Here is a 25,085-nt window from a genome sequence, read left to right as displayed (position 1 = left end):
TTGGAGAAGGAACTGAGGGACAGGACAAAGTTGTCATGTGCTATAGCTAGCTGTGACTCTAAGCTAGCCATAACTAGAGTCACATAGCTGGTATTTGGTAAAAAAAAAAAAAAAAAGATGATAATAATTTTAGCTATTCATTTATTCATTTTGGCATAGTTATCACACTGCAGTGCCTGTAAGTATATGTAAAACAAATAGGATTCCCTTCAATGATTTGTAGTAAAGGAACTAGTAAATGACAAGTCCCAGTGACCTTTGAAAAATCAGGCTTCATTAGCTTAACACAATTTCAAAGACATAGATTTGATACCTGAATATAAGACTCTCAAGCCTAAAAGTTTAAGACTTTGTTTATTCAATCTGCCTATTTAGAACTTTTGGCATGACATGAAATTTCCCTACATTATCTGACCAGGTGGTTCAGATAAACAGAGGCCTGGGTACACATTTACAATTTTTATTTTTCTCACACTTCTCAAAATGAAAGGTTCAGGCTTTCAGCAAGACACAGAAAGGCAAAGAGATGAAGAGAAAAATCTGTGTATCCAGACATTGGCTATCGTGCTCCTCTCATGTGACAAGTTAAAAGGCCTTGGTGATATTTAGGCTTAACGCTTAACTGCTCATTTAGATGCTATTAACTACCTTTTTCTCTCTTGGAATCCAAAGGGATTTTGTTTCCTGAGCAGATACGCTTGGCATCTTGCAGCATCAGTTAGAAAGTGGTATGAAATTTAAAATTTTCATTGCCAGAGTGCCTCCCATTTTACCCATTTAAGAGGCTCCACTTTAGTTGGTTTCCACATACTACTTTTTTCAGATATATTTCAGATTCAGAATACCTATCATTTTGTTTTCTTCACAATGTTGTATCTTCAAGAAAATACCAAATCAAAAAAACTCATCTAAGTAAAAACTGTTAATTGGGTTCAACAGATTTTTGGTGGGATCTCGTTAATATGCTGGTGAAGAACTGATACGTACAATCAGAAATGTTGAATCTTGTTTAAAGAACACTCCTGGCATCTATGCATGAAACCAACTGCCTTTTGATGGACCTTTATGCCAAGTTGACTTTCATCACCTAAAATGATCAGAAAAATGTAATTCTGCACCACGTATTTAGTTTTAGAACCTAAGCAGTATCTAGAAAATATCTCCTATGTATAACGTTACACATCTTAATGTACACAAAGACAGAAAATACAACACCTAAAATGTTAAACCTTTACCATGCCACAGGATTTTAAAAAAGAATTTAAGGCATTTATAATCAAAAATAGATCATCTTAATGAATGAAACACTGTGAAATGAGTCCAAAGAGATCTGAGCACACACAGGGAAGCACAATGTTTTAAAATGTGTGCCAGAGTCAAAATCTCTCCCTTGAGGAAGAACTTCCAATACACACTCATTGAAGCTATTTTTGACTGATTATTGTAGGCTGAGCAGTTCAAAAAGAGAGCATTTAAAACATTTGCAGCTAAGCATTCATAGTTTCAAAGAGTTCAGCAGATGATCTCTTGGCAGTCTGTGTCCAATAGCTGTCTATTCAGATAGAATGACGGCTATTCATTATCAAATCATCTCTTTGCCTAAGGGTGTTGCCAAACTTGTTAATGATAAGTTTGGCTGAGCAACCTGGATAACACTGGAAGCAATATTACTCTGCAGAAACTGTGTTTTGTGCCAGCAGTGATAACCTGCTCTTGTGAGGCTGTTTGAGTCATGAAAAAAGGAGAAGAAAAAAAAAAAAAGATACGTATCTTCTATTTTAAATGGAAAGAGTCACACGTGATTTGGTTATTTTATTTACAAGGATTCTTTGCATTTCTGAATGTATACGCAGCTACAAATTGGAAACTTTAAGAAATATCCTAGTTCCTAGTATTTAACACTTCTCAGGATCTGAACATACCTTGGATGTGCACCATTTATTATTCTTTATTCTCTATTCAAATAGCATTTTCCTTTGGCAGTGTACCAGCCAGATCCTCCAAACCCAGGAAGAATGCTGTCTGTAAATGAGATGAATTTGCAGCTCTGGTGATTCTTGACACACCCTGCCAAGACAAACCTTCATCTAAACAGTTCAAATTCCTGTTCCTTACTCTGCTGCTCTGGAGCTTTCTCAGAGCCAAAAGCTGGGAAGAACCAGCCTTTGGACAACCTTCAGCTCTTCCTGTATGTTCCTGGTTATGGAGTCTTTGGAAACAGAACAGTAAAAAGGCACACAGTAGGGAACAGCTTCATTTAACTGAGGTCCTCTCATTGGCACTAAGCACAGGAGTGCATCTACCTCAGTGTAATATAAATAGAATTGCAGAGCAGCCCAGGTTGGAATGGGCTTCAGAAGATCATCAGGTACAACCTTTAATGGGAAAGGAAGCCTAGGTGAGATTATCTAGCACCCTGTCCAATCACATCCTGAAAATCTCCAGTGATGGGTACTCTACAACATTCCTGGGGAGGTTGTTCCAGTAATTGATTGTCCTCACTATAAGAAACTTCTTTCTTATATCAAGATGAAACCTCTGTTGTTGCAGCTTGTATCTCTTGCCCATGGTCTTCTCCATGTGGCTCCATGTGAAAAGGGAGCATCTGTCCTCTTTGTAACCACGCTTTAAGTACTGGAAAACTGTGATGAGGTCTCCCTGAGCCTTCTCTTCTCCAGGGTGAAAAAACCTACCTCCTCACAGTACAGATTCTCCAGCCCTTTGATCATCTTTGTGGTACTCGTTTAGAGCCTCTGTCTGCATCTTTTTTGAATTGTGGAGCCTAGAATTAGCCACAGTACTCCAGGTGTGTCTTGAAAACAACTGAGTAGCATGGGATGATCACATGTGCTAGTAATGAAGTTACAAGCTCAATGGAAACTAAGTTTGAACTCTCTTATGTACTTCTTTGAATGTTCCTGAAATGGAACAAGAATGGTAAGAGTGTCAGCAACTCTCATTTGAAAGCTAGTAGTAAAAAGCTATGAGTTTGAGGAATATTCTGGGCTCCAATGATTCTGAGAAGACGTCAGCCCAAGGTAGACCTTGTTACAGACCAAAGATCTGGAATCAGAATAACCAGTAAAACTATCCATCTATTTATTCTACCAAAATCTTCTTTGTGTTGCAGGGTACATTGGTACACTTCAACTATATAAAACTCATTTGGGTGAAACATGTGGATGTACGATCTGTGAGACTCTAACAATAGCTAATAAAGACCTAGGACCTGATTTCAAACCTAAACATCACAGACATTTATTTTTTTTAATGAGGACTCCAAAGGTTTTATCAATGACTGTGCTTAAAACAAAGAACAAAGGAACTCACTTGTGTTTTGTGTTTATAGTCAACACTTCTTTGCACAGGATCTAGTTAGATATAAGGAGAAAAATGTCATGACTCAAAATGCAAAAGCAAGGCCTAAGCCCTACCTTGAAGACACTAGCATCTAACAGCTTCCATATGGCTTTTTATGTAACCGTGTCATACAACAAGCAGAGGAAGTTTCTGGCCTATCTTCACAGCTATGCTCTTCTTTCCTGTGTGAATGTGTCACTAAAAGTGCCTATCATGCTTCAGGCTGAACTGAGCTGTAGCATGCAGAAAGAAAAGGCTCCTACTTCAGATACCTTTGGCCAATCCATATGTTCCACCCATTCTCATATTTGACATGTTTACAGAATCTAATTTAGAGTAGTAAAGACTATCTCATAAGATGTAGGTGGATCTTAAAATGCCATTCACATTTCCAGCTTAGTCTGAAAGCTGCTCCTCAATAATATCAGAGGAGTGGATTTGTCGAAAGAAAAGAAAAATCTATATATAGTCAGTGCTGAATCAGTGTGAACATCCAGGAAAAAAATGAATACAATTTATTTGCAGTTTTCAGGGCCAAAAAACATCCCTTCTTCCGAAAGCTTGTCAAATTTCATTAAAGAGTAATGCAGATTTAACATAGGGTAGAACTTTTTCCACTGACTCTGTAGCTCCCTCCTATTAGAGATTATAGATGTCAAAAAAACTCCAACACCTCCATTCACTCTCATGTGATCAATATGATAGTAACGTCCTCCTTCTTCTTTACCCATTCACCAGGGTCCTTGGGCACATTTCTCAAAGCGTCAATAAATTCCAGCATCCCCAAACTGGTAACTCAGTTTATAATCTGAAATGTATCCTTTTGAGTATTGTCTTTAAATTATTTTGCAGCTAAGTTTGTTTATTTGTTTGTTTGTTTTTAATTTCTGCAATCTATGTTCTGGCCTTCAGTCGTATTAGTGGCAATTTCTGATACCTTCAGGTTCTAAAAGATATATAGTGCTGTGACTCAAGGCAACGGACATTTTTCTAAATCTCATCCTTGCTTCATTTCCTCAGCTCCATTGGCCTTCAGATTTAACTAGGGAGATAGAAGAGTAACCTTTCTAAGCTTTGCTATCCCTGCTAATAGCTCTAAAAATTCTGGATTAATGCCACTCTGAGTCATTGGAAATTGCTGCCACTCTTGTTGTATGGATGGGTACATTTGACAAAGATGGTAATATTCCCCCAAATGTTCCCAACTGAAAACACTTCCTTTAGTATTACTACTTAGAACAATAAAACTACTGAATCAGGGCATCAATTTAAATGCACAGGCAAACACCCTCAGATTGCTTTGAAAAGATATTCCACATGTACAGGGTGGGTGGAAGAGGTGACAGCATCTCTTCTGGAATTTAGACAACATAATACAGCATGCCATTTATGCCATGTTACTGACTAGCTGGCATTCTCGAACAGTTTTTGTTGTACTGAAATCAAGCAAGCATTTACCACAAACATCTATTTGGTTTCTTCACCATTTGAAGACCAGAAGTGATAGCAAGTGGACTTCAGCAGATTTTTGTATAATCACTGTATATTGGACTTATAAAATGTGCCTAATAATTAAGGAGGTTAACATTACATTTTTCATACTTACAGGGATGTAAGGACAACTATCAGCTATCACAGAAATCAACGTTGTGGACAGAAAATAACATCTGTTTTTAAACAAGGTTGGAACCTCATTTGCTCTAAAGCAATGTAGGCCCACTGAGAATATGATGCAAGACATTTGCCTGCACTGACATTTTCCTTTCACACACTGACAAGTAATACACTTTTAAACAGCTTCTTCATGGAGTCACTGTAAGAGAACTTGCAAACCTTCACCAAGAGCAGCACTTTCAAAGGCACGAATGGCAGAAAAGTGCTCTCTCTCCTGCTACATCTCTGCAGGAGTTAGATGTCTAACTACCAGTTATGCCTCTGCCAGCCCCTCACTACTGCCTCTCTTCCTGTCTTCTAGACGACTCTTTGGAAAACTGTTTTTGCTTGCTTCTAAAACTGCCTTTCCCTTCTCACACTCGGAATCCCAGCCAGAAATCAGCACGAAGAGAGCTTAACTTTTCATTTGCTCTACCCCATCCTGTTCTCATGTCTTACAACCACCAGCCCCCATCCTTTACTACCATTCATCTTTGATATTACAGAGTTACAGCTGGCAAATAACCAAATATGCAGTACTGAGGAGAAATATTTCAGAACTTCCTTAGACTGTGAGCTAAGGATTGTTTTGAAAATTATTTCTTCGATAAGTCTTGCCCTGGAGACAAAAAAAACATCGGAGCTCTTTACCAATAACTACAGGAAGCTATGAAAAAAAAAAAAAGTTTTTTATCCTCCTGACACTAATGCAAAAAGTTTTTCAGTCCCCAGTCCATCTCTCTCCCTATCTGTCTTGATGCTTACAGGACAGAAAAAATGGCCTTCAAAAAATGAAGGTGAACAAATGAAAGGTGATAGGAGGAAGGAATTTTTTCCTGATGGTCTCCCTGTAACAAGAAGATCCAACTTTAAATTACTCAACCCAGTCTAAATTTTAGGACCTTTCAAAATGCTAGGTTAGTGGCTGCCCACTTGGGCACTTTGCCACAGCAGCAAAAATAAACAAATAATCTTTCACTTGTAATGAGCCAGAAATCACCTTTCCTTTTTGGCACAGGCCTTAAAAGCTATGGAGTTTATGAGTCCTTGCCTTGATTACAGCTATCATCATCGGGCACTGGAACAGGCTCCCCGGGGCAGTGGTCACAGCGCATAGCCTGTGGAGTTCAAGAAGCTCAGGATGTTTTATGGTTCTATGATCATACTGAAGAACAAAAACACCTAAAGAATTGCCCTGGCTAAACCTCAGGAGACCATTTACTCACCAGTACCAATTATCAAGTACACACCATCTTTGTGTTCTCCATGCCACTTCTGACTTGACCTGCAAAGCACCTCCAGAAATGGTTCCAAGAGGAAGCCCCTAAGATGGGCACTGTCCTATATTAGGAAAGAATTTTGGGGGAAGCAAAGAGTTTCACTATAGATTTCATATATACGTAGATAGGTTTCACATAGGCTTCACTATGGAACCTTCTTCTACAAGACAGTCATCCAAATTTATTTTTGACATTTCTTCCCTGGAGGAAGAATACACTGTTAAGCTGTTGTAGCTACAGCTGCCTCTCAGGTACTACCTGCAATATTGTGATCTGAGCTTCAGATGCTGACAGCCACTATTTCTTGCTGTTGTTTCTGTTGAACAGGAAAACACAAGCTGGCTGAGATGGCACACACTTTGTGACTTTTCTGAAAATGCATTCAATCAAAAGCTTTTCCACCCACATCAGAACAACAAGAAAGTAAGATATCTTACTTTTTTTTTTTTTTTTTGTCTTGGAAATTCAAGAAGCGTTTGGCTCTGATTTGATTTGGCATTCACAGAATTGACCCTTCCAGAAATGCAAGTCTATGGTATTTCTGAACTCTCTGAGATGGTCTCTAGAGCACAGAAAAATGTAACATCTGCTTAATAACAGATTCCCATGTCATAAAGCTCTCTCTCTTTTCAATGATCATTTCATTTTGTTGAAATAGATGAGTACAGAAAGAGATATATATTTGGTAATAGAAATACAGATTTATAAATAGAGTTATACAATATATAAACATAAAATCTATTCATAGAAATTGATACTTCTGTGTATATTTGAATTAGTTTTGTGCTTGTTCCATATTGTGTAATGGAATATACAAGAGGGCCAGAGGTTCCATAATTCGATGCTAACTTTATTTTTAATAAATACTGCTGGAAAAATAACCTTGTCAAGTTGGCAACTCAATTTCTGCCACTCCCTAAGCAGTCTTTTCAACCCTTTCCTCTCTGGATTTTTCCTCAGAACTGATTCCTCTTCACACCTGTGCATTCTGCCTGACTGTAACAAATGAGAAGGCATCCAGCATACACTTACATAGGAAAGTAGAATAAGTAACATTTTACTGCCTTGAAAGGCGCTGAAGGAGGACAGTTTTCAGTCTGAGCAGAAATAATGGGGGGGGGGGGGGAGGGGAGGCGGGAAGATATTGGTACCACTAACACCCACTCCCTCCATCATGCTTGATGATCAGGTAAGTTTGGGGTCTTACTAGCCAGTGTGTTCACTCCCAGGGGATAGCCAACCTTTGTGCTACACAAGATCCTACAACCTACATCAACTAAGAAGCAATGGGCTTTATTTCCATTATAGCATGCTTTTTTGGTGGGACACGTGTCGGATTTGGAACCCCTTGCTGTCCTCCCTTCTCAAGTGTTATCACAGCATAATCTTCTACTAACAGAGGATCATATTAAGCACCAACAGAAACAGCAGAAGACAGAGAAATGAAATCCAGCCTGAATAGATTGAACAGCACCACCCCCCAGACTGCCAACCACAATACTCAAAACCAGAAACAGAAAAGACTAATAATCTACTCCTACCCATTCAAGTAAATTATCTATGCAGTAGAAGCTCTTCTTAACAGAACCTTGTTCTTCTGTGTGGCCAAAGCAGTGTCTGACCGGCCTGTGAAAGGCTGGAAGGTGAGGGATATACACGGTTTCCTAGCTGGTGAAGTTATTTCTCAGAAAAATATTTGTTTTACCATGTCCACCCTCTCCTTTGCAAAGCTACATTTAAGTAAGCTTCTATTGAAATCAACACTCTACAATGCCAACAGAAAAAATTATGTTCAAAAATCACCACAGAACCCTCTTTTTTAAATCAGTGGGGAGAACTTGACCAGGCTGTCATCTTGTTTTTCAAAATCTACCCGTAGCACATGCTTTTTAATGCTTTCACCACCATTTCCCCATTTCTTTGGGTAAGCTATCTAAGGTCCTTTTTTTTTTTTTCCAGGGAATGGATGGAAGCATGCTGCCAAGTAGCTGATTCAGAGAACAGAAAAATATTTGTCCTTGTTAACAGGCTTTACAACATCCATGCTTTTAATTAAAATAGAGCCTATTTGCAAGAGGTATAACAATATGTGCAACTACAAGTCTGTGATTACAGTTGTAGCAGGGATAATAGTCCAAGCCAGGAATCTAAGCAGTTGCATAGTTCCTAGAGAGCACACATAAAAGCTAGCACAGAATTGCAGAAATGTGGCAGAAAGAAAAAAGGAAGATAGAGGAACACAGACAGAGTCTGGCTAACTCACTAAATATCATCTCAAGCTTATCATCTCCACATAAACTGCACTGATGGTTTAATTAAAGAACCATTGACAATTTCGTCATCCACATTAACTACTGCAGGATAAGTTCAACTGCTTGAGACCTATTATGAAAATGTGGAAAATGAAAGCTTGTCTGCAGTGGACTTTGTAGAAATTCTTATTGTTGACTTAAGTAAGGTTTTAGTTGCACCCTTATTTTTTGGGCATGATCATGCAGAATGCAGTTTCCAAATGTCATGTCACTAGAGGTGAAAGTTCTTTTGAACATTTCATTAAAATATGGTCCTTGGACAGTTAACTCAGAGGGTTATTTAGAAAAAGTTACCAGTTTTCAGACCAGTTTTATTTTTTTAGACAGATAGAAATCCTTGATCAAGAAGATGGGTATAGACCCGTAGAGTATTCAATATTATTTATAGATTCTTTATACACAAACAAGGAGTCTTTTTAAAAGACACTTCACAACATTTTTTGCTTACATTTACTCTCAGCCTCTCTAGACCATCTGGCTGCTCTCACTATTTGCATCACCTCTTGAAGAGGGTCTATTTTCCCCATTGCAGGTAATTCACATTGAGAGTCCTCACATCTTGTAGTTCTGTCTCTTCATCCTCTTCTTTGATAGGCTGCAGCTTCAGCTGCCTTCAGGATAATCATCCAAGAGACACTTAAACAGTGCGACGTAGCAAACCCACTGCGTGTCTCTGCCAATTAAGTCATTAAAATTTTTAGTACAGTTCTTATTTTGGTTCTTCTTGGAAGAATAACTACATGTAACTGAAATGACATTGCTCTATTTTGTTGTCTTTGCAAAGAAAAAATAAAAATATTCCCTGCTCTATCTCCTATTTTCCCATCTAACCAATAATAGCAATTATTGTTACTAAGAATTCAAACCAGTCCATTGATATCACAGCTTTATCACAGTGTTTCTCAAATCACAGAATCAAATTTTCTAATCAATTATCACCCCTAAGTACTTGTTACTCTTGTCTTATTTAAAAGCTGCTAATGAACCACATCATTTTTCCTTGCTTATGATCTCATTCAAATATCCTTGTCCATGTCTATAGCGACGTGAAATTCAAGTTTCAGAGTATATAAAGCTAAACAGAGAGGTCTGAACTGCACCTTCCAGTCAGACATAATTATTGCTTTGTACACAAGTTTAACCTTTTGTTTACAGCAGGGACCTGGAATAGTTACTAACAGGAATCACTCTACCTTCTTCTTAAGGAAAAACACCACCCAATAAAGGACATGGGACATCAGGACTGCTAGAAGCTTGGTAGATGCCATCACTAGTTCTCTCAGACATGCGTTAAGCTGACTCCTTGATCCAGTTCACGAGGAAGTGGGTTTGTAAAAATTGAAATGAAACTGAAGATCTGAGGAAGGACGTAAGAGGTAAAGATGCAAATATGCCTGTGACCAAGGATTTCTGCTGTAGGGATCTCAGGGAAATGCTTCTGCTGGAGACCCATGCTCTAGTTGCAAGGCAAGTGCACTAATGAGTTAGTTTCTGATGGAAATGAAGAAAAGTTTCTTGGAGCTGACCTAATGCATTAATTTCCCTTCCTTTCTGTGCACCTAAGTTTGAAAATTGTAAATAACATAAATTTGGATACTTCCTTTATATTACCTTTTATCTGAACATATTCTAATGGGAATGCCAACCCTTAAAGTTGACGCCCTGGACTGGTTTCTCAGCATCACTTACAGTACAATTCACAAAACACACAAACAAGGTGTCTATCTCCACAACGTTTCCCCAGGTGGGTTGAGTAGCTAATGAAGTCTGTCTGTCTGTCTGTGTGTTCCACCAGTGCCCACCTGGCATGCAGCACTGAAGAGTCTGCTTGAGCCTTGAGCTTCCCCCAGCAAGCCGCGAGCCAGTCACCAACTGCTAAATAAACTTGTAACAGAGTCTGTCTGCATTTTAATCTGTCTTGATGTTGTCTAATTAGTTGTGTATTTTTCTGTCTCCAGTCAACCTGCAAACTCTTGCTTCTAGCTTTCCCACAATAACCAGGCCATTAGAATTTACGAATACTTGGAGGAAATCGTTGAAGTTCAGCCTATCCTGAAAATTCTGGAAAGATTATATATTTTTTCCTTCCTGTTATTAAGAAGTGTTAGAAATAGGTTGTCTCTCTGCCTCAGAATAATGAATATGGTTACTATTTGGCAAGATGACATCAATTATTTGAAAACACTGCTTCACAGATCTCAGGAAAGTTTATGTATCTACTTCCTCTGTGTTAAATATTGCAAAGCTCTGTAGTGCTGAGAAAATACTGCTCTCTTTTTGCAGATGAAGTATTTGTGTTTAGTCAGCAAATGACTTCTAATTTTTAAACTTTCAGTGTGAAAAAAAAAATCAAGTGAGATGCGTTTTAAAGAAATTTCCATTAAAAAAATTGCAAGATAACCCAGTGTCTTCAGGGAATTTCCTGTTCAGAAAAAAAAAAAAAAAAAAAAAAAAAGGAACTTTCTTAATTAAAATATAACTAAGTAAAGAAATAATGGCTATATTTAATCCTCTTTAAAGTACATTACTTTTACTGAAATTAAAATATTTCTCTACATTAAATGTAATAGGAAAAAAATGTGGAATCAATGGAATCAATGTCTGCCATATATTTTAACCATAATTATCAAAAAAACTCTACCTATACTGTAATGAAGCAAACCAAATTCAATCAAGCCATCTCTGAACATAGCTCATGCTAAAGTCAACTGCTACCTACAAAAGGATAAACTGGAAAGCTAAATTAAACCCATATGCCAGAATGCCCCTCCTTAATTTTGAGGTTACAGAGAAATGGGAAGGAAAAGTCTGAGGAATGGTAAAATAAGGAAAAAAAGAAATGAAGAAAATCAACCAAATCCAAACCAACATTTTCAGAAATCCTTCTAAGCTTAGTTACAAGGAGTTGTGTATTGAAATTAAATGCAAATTGTCTCCTTTCAGTACTTGTGTAAGGAAGAGTGAGCTTGATGGGTTAGCACTATTGCCAAAGTGAAACATTTATTAACAGAGGATTTGTACAACACTGATGCAACCTGCAGACATGTTTTGAAGATGTAAAAGGATACAAGTTTGAGGCGAGCCTTTTACACAGGAGTAGGCTTCACTTAACACTAGATTGCTCATGTTAAAAAAAAAAAAAAATGGCTGTGAATAGAGTGAATGGTCTGCAAGCATTTTAGCATTATTTATGAGAAGATAATTCTCATTTCGGAACTATTATTGGCTGAAAGTATTCCCTTATGTAATTATGGAATAATAGCTGAGAACTTGATTGTAACCAACAGTTAGTAGTTTGTTGCTAACAAGCCAAACATGACAAACAATTTTGAGGCAATTATTGTCATTACAAGCCACACTCAATTGTTCAAGGCAAGCATAATGGAAAGTGACAGTTGTACAGCTGGGAGGGTGGTGCGGGAAATAGGATTTTTCCCTGCTTGCAACAGACCACTCACACTGTAGCTGAGATTCTATGAAATGCATAATGCACATTTAATAATATTTTAGTCTCTGAAACTAATTACAGTATAAGATTTTAAAAAGTGTCAAAAAAAAAAACACAAGTTATTAAAAAAGATAAGAAAAGAGAGAATTAAAATGTACAGGGAAAGACATTCAGCCCAACCAACTCACAAGATGACTGTGAAGTTGCAATCAGCAAATGAATGTACTGTAGCTTTTCATATGAAAAAAATTCAACTATAAAAGTAATCTATGTGCTACACTTCAGTGAGATGGGTTTTCACGCCCAAATTCTGGTGTGAGAGCTCTTTCTGATTAGGCAGATCCACCCAGTTATTGAAGTTCTGGTCTTAGCCATGTATTCATTTAACATTAATCTGCACGGAGAAACACTGTTGCTAAATAGTTAACATATATAGTTGTACAAAGAGTCAAAGGAAGGTTTTTATCTGTCAGACTGTCGAAGAGCCTATCTGCTCAGCCCTCTGATGACAGTCCAAGTATCAGCTGCTTTGTAATAAGTAGCCAGTACATTAAAATACTTGATTTGCTGAAAAGTCCACCCAGTACTCCAGAGAATCCTTAATAATCCCAAGGACTGAAAGTTTCTAATACAGCAGGGCCAACGTTTCAAGCTATGGCACAGGCTCAGTACAATGCATTATCACTGACATCGTAACAGCATTCAAGAGTCCTTTCAGTGTCGCTCGTAGCGCCTTTCACACTGATAACATATCATCTCTAAAGAAGTCATTAAAGCAAAAGTGGAATGAGATTTGTACAATTGTCTGGCTTTCTGTTCTGGTTTCAGCTTTTTTTTTTTTCTTTACCTCCCTCTTACATGTATTTGTGCAAATCAAGTTACATCAAAGCAAATCTGATGGGCCAAATCACCCCAGGTGTAGCTCCACTGAAGCAAAATAATAGTATTATTGTATGCCAAGTTCTCAGGTCCACTTTAACTCTGTTTAGGTGAAAATGATATTAATTTTCTCAAACAGAGCAATGTATTATACCTAATTCCCTGTGTAAAGAAACCCCTGTAATTTTGACAAGAGTAAGATAACACTTCAGTGTAGCCCAAAGACTTATTCAGCAACATGCATATGTGATTCTGCTATCCCGTGCTTTATTCGGTAATGAAGCTGGTGCTTGTGAGAGGCGGCAGATTGACAACTGCAGAGACAGGAGACTTTTCCTTATCCTCAGAACAGATTGCCGGGCAGCAGAAGCAGAGACCTTCCTCATTCCCTCTTGCCAGTTTGTCACAGCCCTCGTCTTTGGGAAGTGCCTGTTGCCCTCTTTCAGCCTCTGCTGCATCTGCTCAACCTCCCAGAATAAGGGAAAGATAAAACCTGTCCATACAGGTGGGTTTTCCTCTCCAGGGAAATTAGAGCAAGACCACAAAACATTGTGCGTAAGTTACTATATTATCAGCACTGCTTTGATGCTATGTGTCTCTTCTTTTCCATTGCTGTGAGACAGATATTGTTTCATCCTTACTTATATGAATAGAGATTGTTGCCCAAAATGTCACAAGTTTCACTGGCTTGAGCAACACCAGAAAGTCTGGATACATCACAAAATTAAGAAGTTCTCCTGGCCCCAACATGAATGCAATTTTAAACGCTCTACCATTTTGGGAAAAAAAAAAAGTAAAGTAGCAGTTGTTTTTCTATGCTCTTTATAAGCTAACAGTGCTACATCCTCCATTCTTAATCAGCCCAAACCCACACTATTAAGCAAAAATTACCTTTTGCTTTAGAGTAAAATGCTTATTAACCTAATGTCCTGTATAAAGTACAAGCGTAATAAGCAACTTTTATAGCATTATAGCTGTGTTGGTATGATCTACAAATTGCAAATAAAACCAGTCAAGCCACAGATAATCCCCCACATTAAAAAGCTTTCTACAAGTACATGAGGTTGTATGAAGGAAAACTAGCAGGCTGCTTTTCATTTTATGTTTAATAGCACAGGTTATTACAGCTTTATGACATTGTGTGTTAATTTCAGTCCACCCCATGCACTATAGAAATGTCAGGTGCGTTGTTTGGAAGACTAAAGAAGTCAAGATTTTAAGTAAAAGACAAGCAAATCCTACAAACATTTGGGCTAATCTTTTGTGGGTTGTTGCTGAAATCAAGCACAACTAGACCTCATACACAACAAGCCTATCTGCAAAACCTTTCAGTACCTGAACAGAAGTTAAAGGCACAATCCCCCTTAATGTAAAATAATTTTGTACATTAATTTAAAATAGCATTTCCACAGAGACTTTTTAATTAGCAGCAAAAAGATTGCAACGGGTTTAGTGCTGAGAATCTCCTGCTCTCGTGTTGGCTTTGTTACCATTTGATTTACTCTACATCACTAGCACAGTCAAAACATAGGCAACAGCAGGGAGGATTTACTCCAATATACTCCTTTGCCAATCTGTCTTCACTTTGGCCTGAACCCATGCATCTCACTTGGTGTTTGAACCCATGCATCTCACTTAAATTACATTGTGGAAAAAGAAAAGTCAGTATTGTAAGACAGAGTCCAGGTTTTAGTGGAACAAAGATAAAAGCAGAAAGAACTACTACAGTACAACCAATTCAGAATGGAAAGACGGATTAAAAACTTGGCTTGGGCTCAGTTCAGAGAGAAAAAAACAATGGCAAGCATGGTTCTAGTAAACTCCACACCCTTGCACAGAGGCACAGATTTAACTACTTAATCAGCTACTGTTACTTGTTTCAGGTGAAGCTGCTGATTAATGATTACATCTTCGATGTAGAAAACAGGTATTTAGATGATCCTAAACTTCCATTTACCACAAACACCATATGAGAGAAAGGGATGGTTCAAGTGAACCTTAAACACCTCCTAAATGTACACTGTGGAAAGCCTGGCAACTTAAGCATGCTACGGAAAAAGAATCGGCACCATCCAAATGACCACAAGCTACTTGAAGGAATAGTCCTCCACTACATTACAGTACTATTGCCCAACTTTCTGTAAATTGAAAACAAAAAATGGGAAAAGCTTATTACTAATCTCCAGGTCTAAGATTATATCACAACCCCTGTCAAAGGTTGAATCATGACACGTTTTTTCATATCTAACCTCTATAAGCACAGTCTCCACACAATGTCTGTGAGGGGTATTTCTATATAAATATATATACATACATAACTATAATTTTCTACAAACTGGACTGAAGTGAACATAAATCCCTCCACCCAAACTCAAACAAAGCATTAAAATGTTTTGCTGTACCTTGGTAGAGTGAGAAAAACTGCAAACAGGAGAATTCTCCATCTTGCACTGATTTACAAACAAATAGCCTCATCTCTGATTTTTATTTCATAGTTCACATGGTGAGGTATCAAATTTAGCCCCTTGTTTCTTCTAGGGACAGAGTTGTGCGTGTTCTACATTTCGTCCAATTAGAGCCCCCCTGCTCTGCTCCTGTGCCTTGGTCACCAATGAACCACCAAGGCAAGTGAGCAAAACACACTCAGCTGTTCTGCACAGAGCTTCAGCTAACAGGCAAAGGCAACCAGACTCCTATTTTGCCTCTGGGCAAAAGATCTTGTTGCCCCTCAAACAGACCTGTCTAGAGGTCCTTTTTTTTTTGCTACAGAAATCATTTTGTACAGGTTGAAGCACTGAATTCCTAATTTAAAAAAAAAAAAAAAGACTATCTCCTTTATTTCAGACTCAGTTGGCAAACCTTGCCTGCTGCCTGCAGTCTGAGACAAGAGCAAAAGGTTTTGATCCACTCGCATCCAAGTCCCTAGAGCATTATTAGAAAAAAGGAGAATCAAAGACAGCTGTCATGTGGGAGCTTTGCCTGCAGATGAGCAGCGTGCAGCACTCACCCCAAGAACCAGCTTAGGACAAGTGAGCTGTAGCACATATATGTATAAGGAAGCAGACAAGACTCCCAGAATAGGTAACCAAAAAAACAGGGGTAAGCAAGAGGGGGGGAGTGCAAAAGAGAAAGGAACACTTTGGCAATTTGCAGCCCTATTATCCAGCTTGCTGCTAGGGAAAGCAGCTCCCAGGGACTGGTAACCAGATAGCCCTACCCCGTTCCCAGCTGGGGGAACAAACCGATTGCATATTAGAGCTGCTTTCCTTTTCTAACTCCCCAGGGAAGAGCAGCAGCTCTTTTCCAACTCCTCCCCCATAGTTGCAGCAGCCCTGCAGGTGCTCACGATGCTATTTTCAGCCATCCACCAGCAGGTGTGACTCAAGGCCCTGTTATTTAAAAGCACACAAAGGCTAATTTAAAGTGGGAACTGTCCTTCACAGTATTGTGGCAGTTTCACTACTATGGGTAGAATTCACCAGCTCTCTCTACTTTTCATTTTTTCCTCAGTTCTTCATTCCTTTCAATCTAATATTCTTTATACAGGGAATCATACAAAGCCTTGGCGCATTTGCAGAGCCCTGGACTTTTGTGCAGTATCAACGCCCATCCGTTACAAGCAAACACACACCTTCCCTCTCTGTGTCCTCCTTCTCAGCACATTTCTACTGACCATGGTATTCCTGGATGAAGAAGTCAATTGCTTTCAGCCAATACTGTGGGTTGCTCTCATACTTGCCTTAATTCTATTCAGGTTCAAATGACCTAACCACGAGAAACAGAGAACACAGAGTACTAGACTAGAAGATGTTGAGAAACCACAGGTCAAATTTTCTAGTATGATCTCTGCAATAGGGTTCCAAAGGCAAATACCTGATTGAATATGATGCAGGTATAGCTACAGGTAAAAGGGCATGAAACCATCTTGTTCTCTTGACATAGTGTCAGCATTCCACGGTGCTCTGACAAACTGAAATGGAAGAAGGGTCCCCATCTATCCCTCATTAGCATGGCCAGACCCACCACTGGATTCCTCTAGGGTACACTGATTATATTGTACTATTAATCAGTTGAAATCCATGGGAAAAGAATGCTAGATGTCCCAAAATATTCTTACACCACCTTGTATGGAAGGCCACGCTAATGCCCAGTGGCAGAACACACCAATTCTGGATCTGTCACTAATCCAACCCAGGCAGCAGTGAGTCCTGTTAGCAAACAATTCCCATTAGCAAATCATTCTACCAGTGAGGGCACGTTTGCGGCAGCTGTCCCATTCCACCACAGGCACCTTTCCCAACCATGCGTGCATGGGCAATCACACACAGCAGTAAGTTTCCACCTGCCAAAATGCAGCAAACACATTCCACATAAGCCACATGTCAGGTGTCTTTATCAGTAGACTGTATGTGGTGGCCGACAAAAACTCTCGTGGACATATAAAATAGTTCGAGGTAAAGGAGAAGGAATCACTTCAGACACACACATCTATGCTTAAGTGATAATTTGGGTGGGCATACACTATAATTAAGTATTAAATTTGTGAAATTTTACAGTAGAAGCTGTGACAGCAAAAGGAATGCTACAGTTAGGTTCACTTAAGTTCCCCTTTGTCTTCCTTCCTTCCTGTCCCGCTTCTTAAGTTCCATGTTCATTCATTTCCTTCAGTCTTCTTTTTTCTTTCCACCCCTGCCCTCTCCTATCATTCTTCTTTCCTTCCCCTTCTCTGATGTCTTCCAGTTTCTCCTTCAGCCTCTTCTCCAATATCTTGAAACACAGTATTGCTGTAACTGGCCACACTCAGGTTTGCTACCTGACAGCATCTAACACAGGAAAACCATGAGGCAGGCAAAGCTCTTATTTCAGATCTCTCTATCAGCTGATGCTTTAGCCAGAAGAATCAACAAAAAATAGTATTGCCTTAAGAAGGTGAGCAAGTGCCATCTGGGAGGAGGCGAAGAAAAGCAGAGAGATTTAAAACAACTCTGTAAGATCACACTACCTGTAGTTCAAAGACCACAGTGCATTTATTTGCCACAGATTTTAAATAGCAAGTGACAGCTCTGCAGCATTTTATCATTCGTACGTATGTTCTACTATAATCAGATGTGGAGCATTACTCTGGCTGCAGAATGTATTAAGACATGTATGACAGGCATTTCTCCAGGTTATGGCACTGAGCTGTGATTTTTACTTCAGAGTTACACATGCACACAATTACTATTAGGAAATACTTCATATGTGAAATAGATTGAGTATACATGTAAATGATAACCTCTAAAGCACCGTTTTCACTGAGTGCCAGACACGTAAAACTGGCACCTTCCAAAGAATCCCTGAAAACTCTGAGTTAGCAGTATTATTACATACTAGCCCTGAAAAGTCAGACTTAGCAGGAAAGTGAACTGGCTTCCCCTGCTTTTTGTTCAGAATTGCCTAGCAAATCATCTTTAACATCCTCCTCCTTTATTTGTCTAGAGAGCAACAAAGCAGAAGGTCCTGCCCATAGCCAGATCCTGTCAGTCACTGTGCAACACAGACACTTTCTAACCTACATACCCTTACAAGGTAACAACTGAGGATGATGCAAAAAATGGAAAGAATCCAGCTTAACTGTCAAATTCCATATATATAGTGTTCAGGAGAAATATAAGAAGCCCTTCTGAATAGGCACACATGTTCAGGAAATTACACAGTAACATGTACAGAATACCAATAGGTTGTATTTGATAGCAACAGAACACACCTGCACTTTGGGTGTTTCTCATTCATGTGCCACCCATGAGCCACCATAACAGTCTGTATAGGACAGGCTGTGCATGAGTTCCACACCCAAGGAGAAATTTAACTTAAAACCAGGCCTATCTAACTCATTCTGTAACAAGGGCTGAAATCAGAGTACTCATTTGTGCTCTTTCTATGCAAAGTAAGACTTCCATCTCTTTCACCAACAAATTAGCTGTACGTTGCAACTAACCCAGAAATAATTAATGTTCAGAGTTACAAGGCTGCTGGTCGTATTTTCTCATCTTTTATCTCTATTTCTCTGTTGGAGTTTGTCTTTTTCATCCTTTTTTCTGAATATCGCATCCTGTTCCTTGCTCCCAAACAACTACACTTCTGTTACATATTTCTCCCTTCTCCCTCACTTCAACCACCAAAAACAATTTTCTCAGCCTTCTGGATTGCCTTGGAAAGGTTTGAGTTTCATTTCCTTTTATGCCTGTGTATGGTCACATTTCATATATAAAAATAATAAAATAATAACACTTAACATATAGTGATCTAAGCACTCACCTGTTGCCTAAGCAACAAGTAAATTAACTTGAAAAAAAAAAAAAGGAAAAGAAAAAAACACAACCAGCTTCTTCCTCTTCACACTGATACAAAGGGAACATACATTTCAAATTACCTAACGAAACTCGCTATGAAGAAAAGGACACAGCAGGTACTAAATGAAGGCACAGAATGGGAGAGTGACAAGACAATACCACATTTTCTATGTGAAAGGAGAACCTTACCATCCTGCTGGCCCTGGAGATTCTGAGGACTTTGCATTCTCTCTTCGAGATTTGAGCTGAGGTCGGAGTTCACAGCTGACATCCTAGTAGAGTCACTCATATCAAACTCATCACTTTCTATAGAGCTTTCATCCTGCAAATTGAAAGTTTCAGAGACATGTCAGAAAACATTGCATGCTGTTCACATTATATGTGGAGCTCACCCACCCTTATTCATTCCACTCATACCTGGCATGGAACACATTCACATAGTAATACTTCGTGTATATAAGCAAACAAGCAAAGCACATAAAGAACAAGGAACATGCAGCATTTGTGTGATATGATAGTCTGACAAATGCAGTTTGATCAACTATGATGATACTGCATTACCACACTCATAACTGTTTCCATAGCATTTTGTAAAACAGGGCTGTAACTAGAGACCCCATGCAAAGTCCTTGTTACTCAGGCATGGCTGGGGAGAGCTCTCCACATTCTGTACCTGAATTTTCCACCTTTCTCAAGCAAAGCAAGTAACCCTGTGCATACCACTTACAGTAAAATATTTCTAAATGGAAACTTGACCTAATAAGAAACCACAACCAAATTCTCTTAACATGGCATCACCTTTACGTTGCCATTGTGTTTACAGATGCATCTATGAAAATGATGAATATTGTTTATCATGCTCAAATGAAAGTAAATGGCAAACCAAAGTAATATAATCACATGAAAATTACTTGGAATTTATTCTAACTCATACATCTTTAATATGACTTATCCATCAAGTCCAATTACAGAGACTCTTCTAAGGATGATAATAGAGTGCAAAAAGTCCCAATCAGAAAGTTTGTCCTCAGTTACACAAGCAAAACAGTTTTGGATCTAGTCCCACAAGCGTTCACATACGTGTTTAATATGTGTATAATACGTGTTTAATTTCACTTGTTTCAGTCCCACTGAAGTTCATGCAACCACTTATGGATTAAAAATTTAGCATTCACAAGTCTTATTCTGTAAGCTGTGGAGGCAACACACAAACCTACAGTGCTATATTTTCAGTAACAATTTTTCTGAGATAATTACTCTTGTGAAGAAAAGCAATTTCAAGTGCATACAGAAAAATAAGGCAAATAACTTTGTATCCCTTAAAGATTAGCTTAAAATACTTTTCCAGTCAACATAAGTCTTTTTTAAAAAAAAAAAAATTTAAAACTTTGTTTTAACAAACAACAGACTGTTGTTTTCTGGATCACTTACCAGAAGTGACCTAGAAAAACAGCAAAGTTTACAATTTGATTTACCGTGTATTTATTGTGAACTGGTTTCTACAGGTGCTAACTTTTTCTTTCTTCTTTCTGAGCATTTGGCCCTTAGATCAATTCCTGTCTTGGATCTTGGTGTTGTTTCCAGCTTGCGTGGGTGTTTCTTGTTGAACCAGGATGGCACTACCAAATGCCATCCAGGATTGAGAGAGGAACAGCATGCAAGGTGATGCTGTTCTGCACCATCACACCAGGACAACGTCACGTAATGGCACAAACACAGCTTGTTCTCAAAGTTTTATTTAAATAAAAATAAAAATATAATGAAATGGAAGAGTGAGGGCTTCTCTAGTGGGTACCTTTCTACCTTGCCCAGACAGGGCGAGAAGCAAATAAAAGAGTCATGCCCTTGCGTGAGCTGGGCACGGGGAGCTGGTGTCCACCAGCCTTGTGCTCCAGACAGATGGAGCCAAGATGCACAACAAACTGGTTCTGAGATGTAGAGAAAATGCATGCTGCTTTCTCATAAAGCAAGATCAGGACACAAATTCTCCAAGATCTTCCAGAACATTGTGCTAGTGTTAAGGCACAGTGGTATTTCTCATTGATCCCTGCAGGGATCAGCAAGCAGCAGCTTACATTTTCTGTTTCTGAGGCTGGGCAACCTGTACGGGCTCCCAATAACGCAATTCTGGCTATCTGCTACCTGCATAGGTATAAAAAAACAACTCCAAACATGGGCAGCCTGTGTTTGCCTGTGTAGAACATCTCCACCTCACTGTACAAATCATGTAAAACTTTTTTCTGAATTTGGGTGTACCCACAGGCAAGGGGAGCACAGCTGGTAGCCACTGGCCTTTGTACCAGTTAACAGCACAGATGTAAGTTCCCTTATGTGGATGAGTTCTCCTATTAGATCAAGCTTGTTTCCCTTTCATCGATGGCCTCAAATGACAAATGATGAACTGAGGATGAGAGAACTTGGAGGCTTTCAAACGCCACGCTAGCTAGTTGTGGCATCTCAGTTCACTCCTGTCTCAATTCCACCCCCTCCATAAGAACACAGATAGGACTGACGAAACCTTGGAAACAGAACCTTCTTACAAACCCAAGCATGTTTTTAAGTGCACGACATAATCTGAATGTATGCACCAGGAATCTTCCTGCTTTGTACTGTAACATTTCACTGTCTTTTTTTTTTTTTTTTCTCAGTGTAAGAAATGTACAGCCTGGATTAAAAAAGAACTTCTTAGCCATGTTGCTTTGAGAAACAATGCGAAGATTATCTTGAGAACTCTCCTTGTATCCATTCTGCCCTGGCAAACACGTTATGACTAAAACATGTCAAAAACTACTTTTCTTTTTATAAATCCAGCACTGCAGACATTTCATACACAGTAACATCAGAGTTACAAAACTGAGCGGGGCACAGAGATACCAAGCAATGCTGCTTCCTGCTATCCCTGTATTGTTGCCACTGGTTCATCCAGATGAAAAAAATGGCTTAATGAAAATATTAGTCATCAGACCAGAAGGACAACACCAAAACATTCAGGCTATAGAGACACTGTGGCAGATGGCCCTGATCCATCATGAGTGCCTGACCCTACTGTGGGATGAGTAATTCTGAAAGAGGGGAAGTGGGGAAACCAGAGAGTCCTTTAACTCCTAAGACTAGTGCAGGGATAAAGCCTCTTACCTCCTGCTGCTTGAAATCCTGCTGTCAGATTTCTAAAAAGGGCCAGCACATACTAGGCTGCATTTGCGTGTGTGAAGAACACAGAGTTGGGGATCTCTCCCCACACCCTCCCCAATAAAAATAAATAAATATTAAAAAAAATATATCAGGCAAAAGTGAAACTAGGATCCTGACATTTCTACAACAGTGACAAAATCCTCATTCTATGGGGTGTTGAATAATTCATATATCTCCAGCACTAGCCCATAGCTACTTATTATGAAACCAAATCTGGCTGACTCCACAAAAGTCAAGAGTCAGTCAGGGTCTTTGGCATAATCCAGATGCTAAGGCTGTTTTTGGAGGTTTTCTTTATAAAAAAATAATAATAATAAAAAATCTTGTAGTCAGGCAGAAGGACACAGCATGCAGGACTGCTTTTTGGCTGGCACATGGCTGGGCTTCTAAGTATTTGACAGTTCAAATGGTAAATGAACATATTTCTAGGAAAATTAGTTTATTGCAAATAATTTGGATAACTCCAATTGACAAAGTACTTCTTAATATCTGAGAAAAATCTGAATAAATCACAAAAATAATTTTTGAAATGAATTCATAGCAATTCAACTCCAGTTCTCTCTAAGAAGCTTGATTCTCAGCCTACGTCTCTTCCTTTTTTTGTTCACTGTCTTTTTATTTGAAGTTTCAAAAGAAACCCCTACTCTTATTTATCAAGCTTTTTGCCTTATAGATATCAGCTGATGTTGCTAAGGTTTCCATCTATCTCACTGTAATGTGTTGCATCCTGGCTACTAACCTTGAGAACATCGTGGCATTCATTTCAGCTCTTGGTGGTATTGCTCTCTAGACACGGACAATGAAAGTCACTGCTGAGCATAGCTCTAAGTCTGAGGCAAACATGCTGCCCCCCTTATCGTTTCCAGTGGTTCAGACAGTAAGAGGGCACCTTCGGGTTCTTTGAAGAGGTACAACATATTACCCCCAACCATGGAAGGGCATTAAGTCATGACATTTTCTCTCAAACTGATTACTTGCACACGGCCTTGGTTTGATTTCAGAGTTACTATTCTAGCAATGAATTATAAAGATGGGATCCACATCACTCTTCAGTTCTGTTACTTGGCTACCACAAAGACAAGCACCAAAGTATACAAGACAACAAAAAACAAATTTAAAAGGTTTCAGTTTGTACCTCATCTTGCTGTGAATTTAGTAGCTGCAGCTTCATGTGTTTCATATAGGCCATGGTAATTGGCATATTGTAATCAATCATACTGGTCACCAAAGTTGGAGGTTTTCCATTATCTGTAATAAAAACATTTATTATGCATTATATGTTAGTTGTGGAGGTTACTTCAGCCTACTCTGCAGTCAAAGTCAGACAGTTATGTCATTTAGTTCTAACTTTGGCATTTTCAATTGCTTGTAGGCTGTGCAGATGGAAATCTCCTGAAGAAAAATGAAAATCAAGTTTGAAACCTGAAAAGTGATGAGTACGTCTATCCCAAACGACTACAGCACATGCGGTCTATCTATTCCTTATGTTTAAGCCTCCATATAAACATTTCCCTAGCAAAATAAATGATTTCCTCTAGATAAAATCATCTTTCTATCGAGGGTGCATATGGCATTACACTTCATCCTTAAGCGAAAGCAGAAGATTCACTACCTTCCAGCTTAAGTAAATGAGATGATCTGACTTATTGAACTGTTCCAGTCTACCAAATTTTTATGAACCCTCACTTAAGCTAGGCAAATATAAATGGGTATTAGAAATAAAATTACTTTACATCCCACTATTTGACACTAAAACTACCTTTATGATCTGCTCCATCTGGGTTTAAATGCATTCTTTTCTGGCACTCTGAGCAGCTCATTAGAAATCGTGTCACCGCTTCTCTCGGTAGGAAGGCATAGGTCTCTGAAATCTGAAATGAATAACAAAATATAGGTGTTATTATATAAGATGATTGAACATGACTTAACAGAACTAATCGTTATATTTCCAAATAATGCATATTTTCATATAATGCCAGGAAGCACAATGAAAGAGTGTTCTGCATACTATACAGAATTTCAAGAAACATCTATCCAGTCTGCCTACTTCTCATCTAGTGGCTAACAGTAGATACTGAACAAAATTTCACTCATATCAATAGGGGCTTCATTTTCCGTTTATAGTTTTTTTCAATTCCTTTCAACAAAAATATTCATACATAACTGGCTTCCTGCTGAGGGGCTGTTTTTGTTTTGTTTTGTTTTTTAGAAAAAAAAAAAAAACATTGAAAAGCAATCTTTTTCTTATAATCAATAAAAAAAAAAGGCTTGGCTTATATGCTCTATTTGTTTTGATTGTGACAATATGTAGACAGATACAGGATTCAGTGCATTAGCAGTGATGACAGTTTCCTTGCTATTCTAACTTTGTATTTGAATGTTCGTGAAGATATTCTTGGAAAGCTTGTGATTTAATATTGCAGGGCAGGTAAATTATTTTTATTAACAGTTATAGAATTTGGAAGTCACTCAATTTTAGAGATTGTGCATCACCTGGAGATGCATTGAAAGAATAGATTTTGGTTGTCTCCTTCTTTCAATATAATCATTCTCTCCAACCACATACTCACACATGTCAGAGGGTCAGAGGAATTTATTTATTTTTTTTTGGAAGAAAGAGAAAGGAGAG

At 38.6% G+C, this 25,085-nt stretch overlaps 1 protein-coding gene across 8 annotated transcripts in view; it reads right to left on the bottom strand.

The window, feature by feature from the left end:
- NOL4 (nucleolar protein 4) overlaps positions 1-25,085 on the bottom strand; it is a 191,058-nt gene that overhangs the window by 123,690 nt on the left and 42,283 nt on the right. For all 8 annotated transcript variants that reach the window (XM_083823471.1, XM_083823465.1, XM_083823470.1 and 5 more), the window contains 3 exons: positions 24,216-24,327; positions 23,592-23,704; positions 19,454-19,586 (listed from right to left, as the gene is read on the bottom strand). In XM_083823471.1, the coding sequence (XP_083679597.1) occupies positions 19,454-19,586; positions 23,592-23,704; positions 24,216-24,327 (358 nt within the window). The remainder of the gene's footprint in view (positions 1-19,453; positions 19,587-23,591; positions 23,705-24,215; positions 24,328-25,085) is intronic.

The sequence above is a fragment of the Anser anser genome (genome assembly GCF_964211835.1).
Source record: "Anser anser genome assembly, chromosome: 2".
NCBI lineage: Eukaryota > Metazoa > Chordata > Aves > Anseriformes > Anatidae > Anser > Anser anser.
The sequence above is the reverse complement of the archived record's forward strand: the minus strand, read 5'-3'. Positions and strand labels throughout refer to the sequence as shown.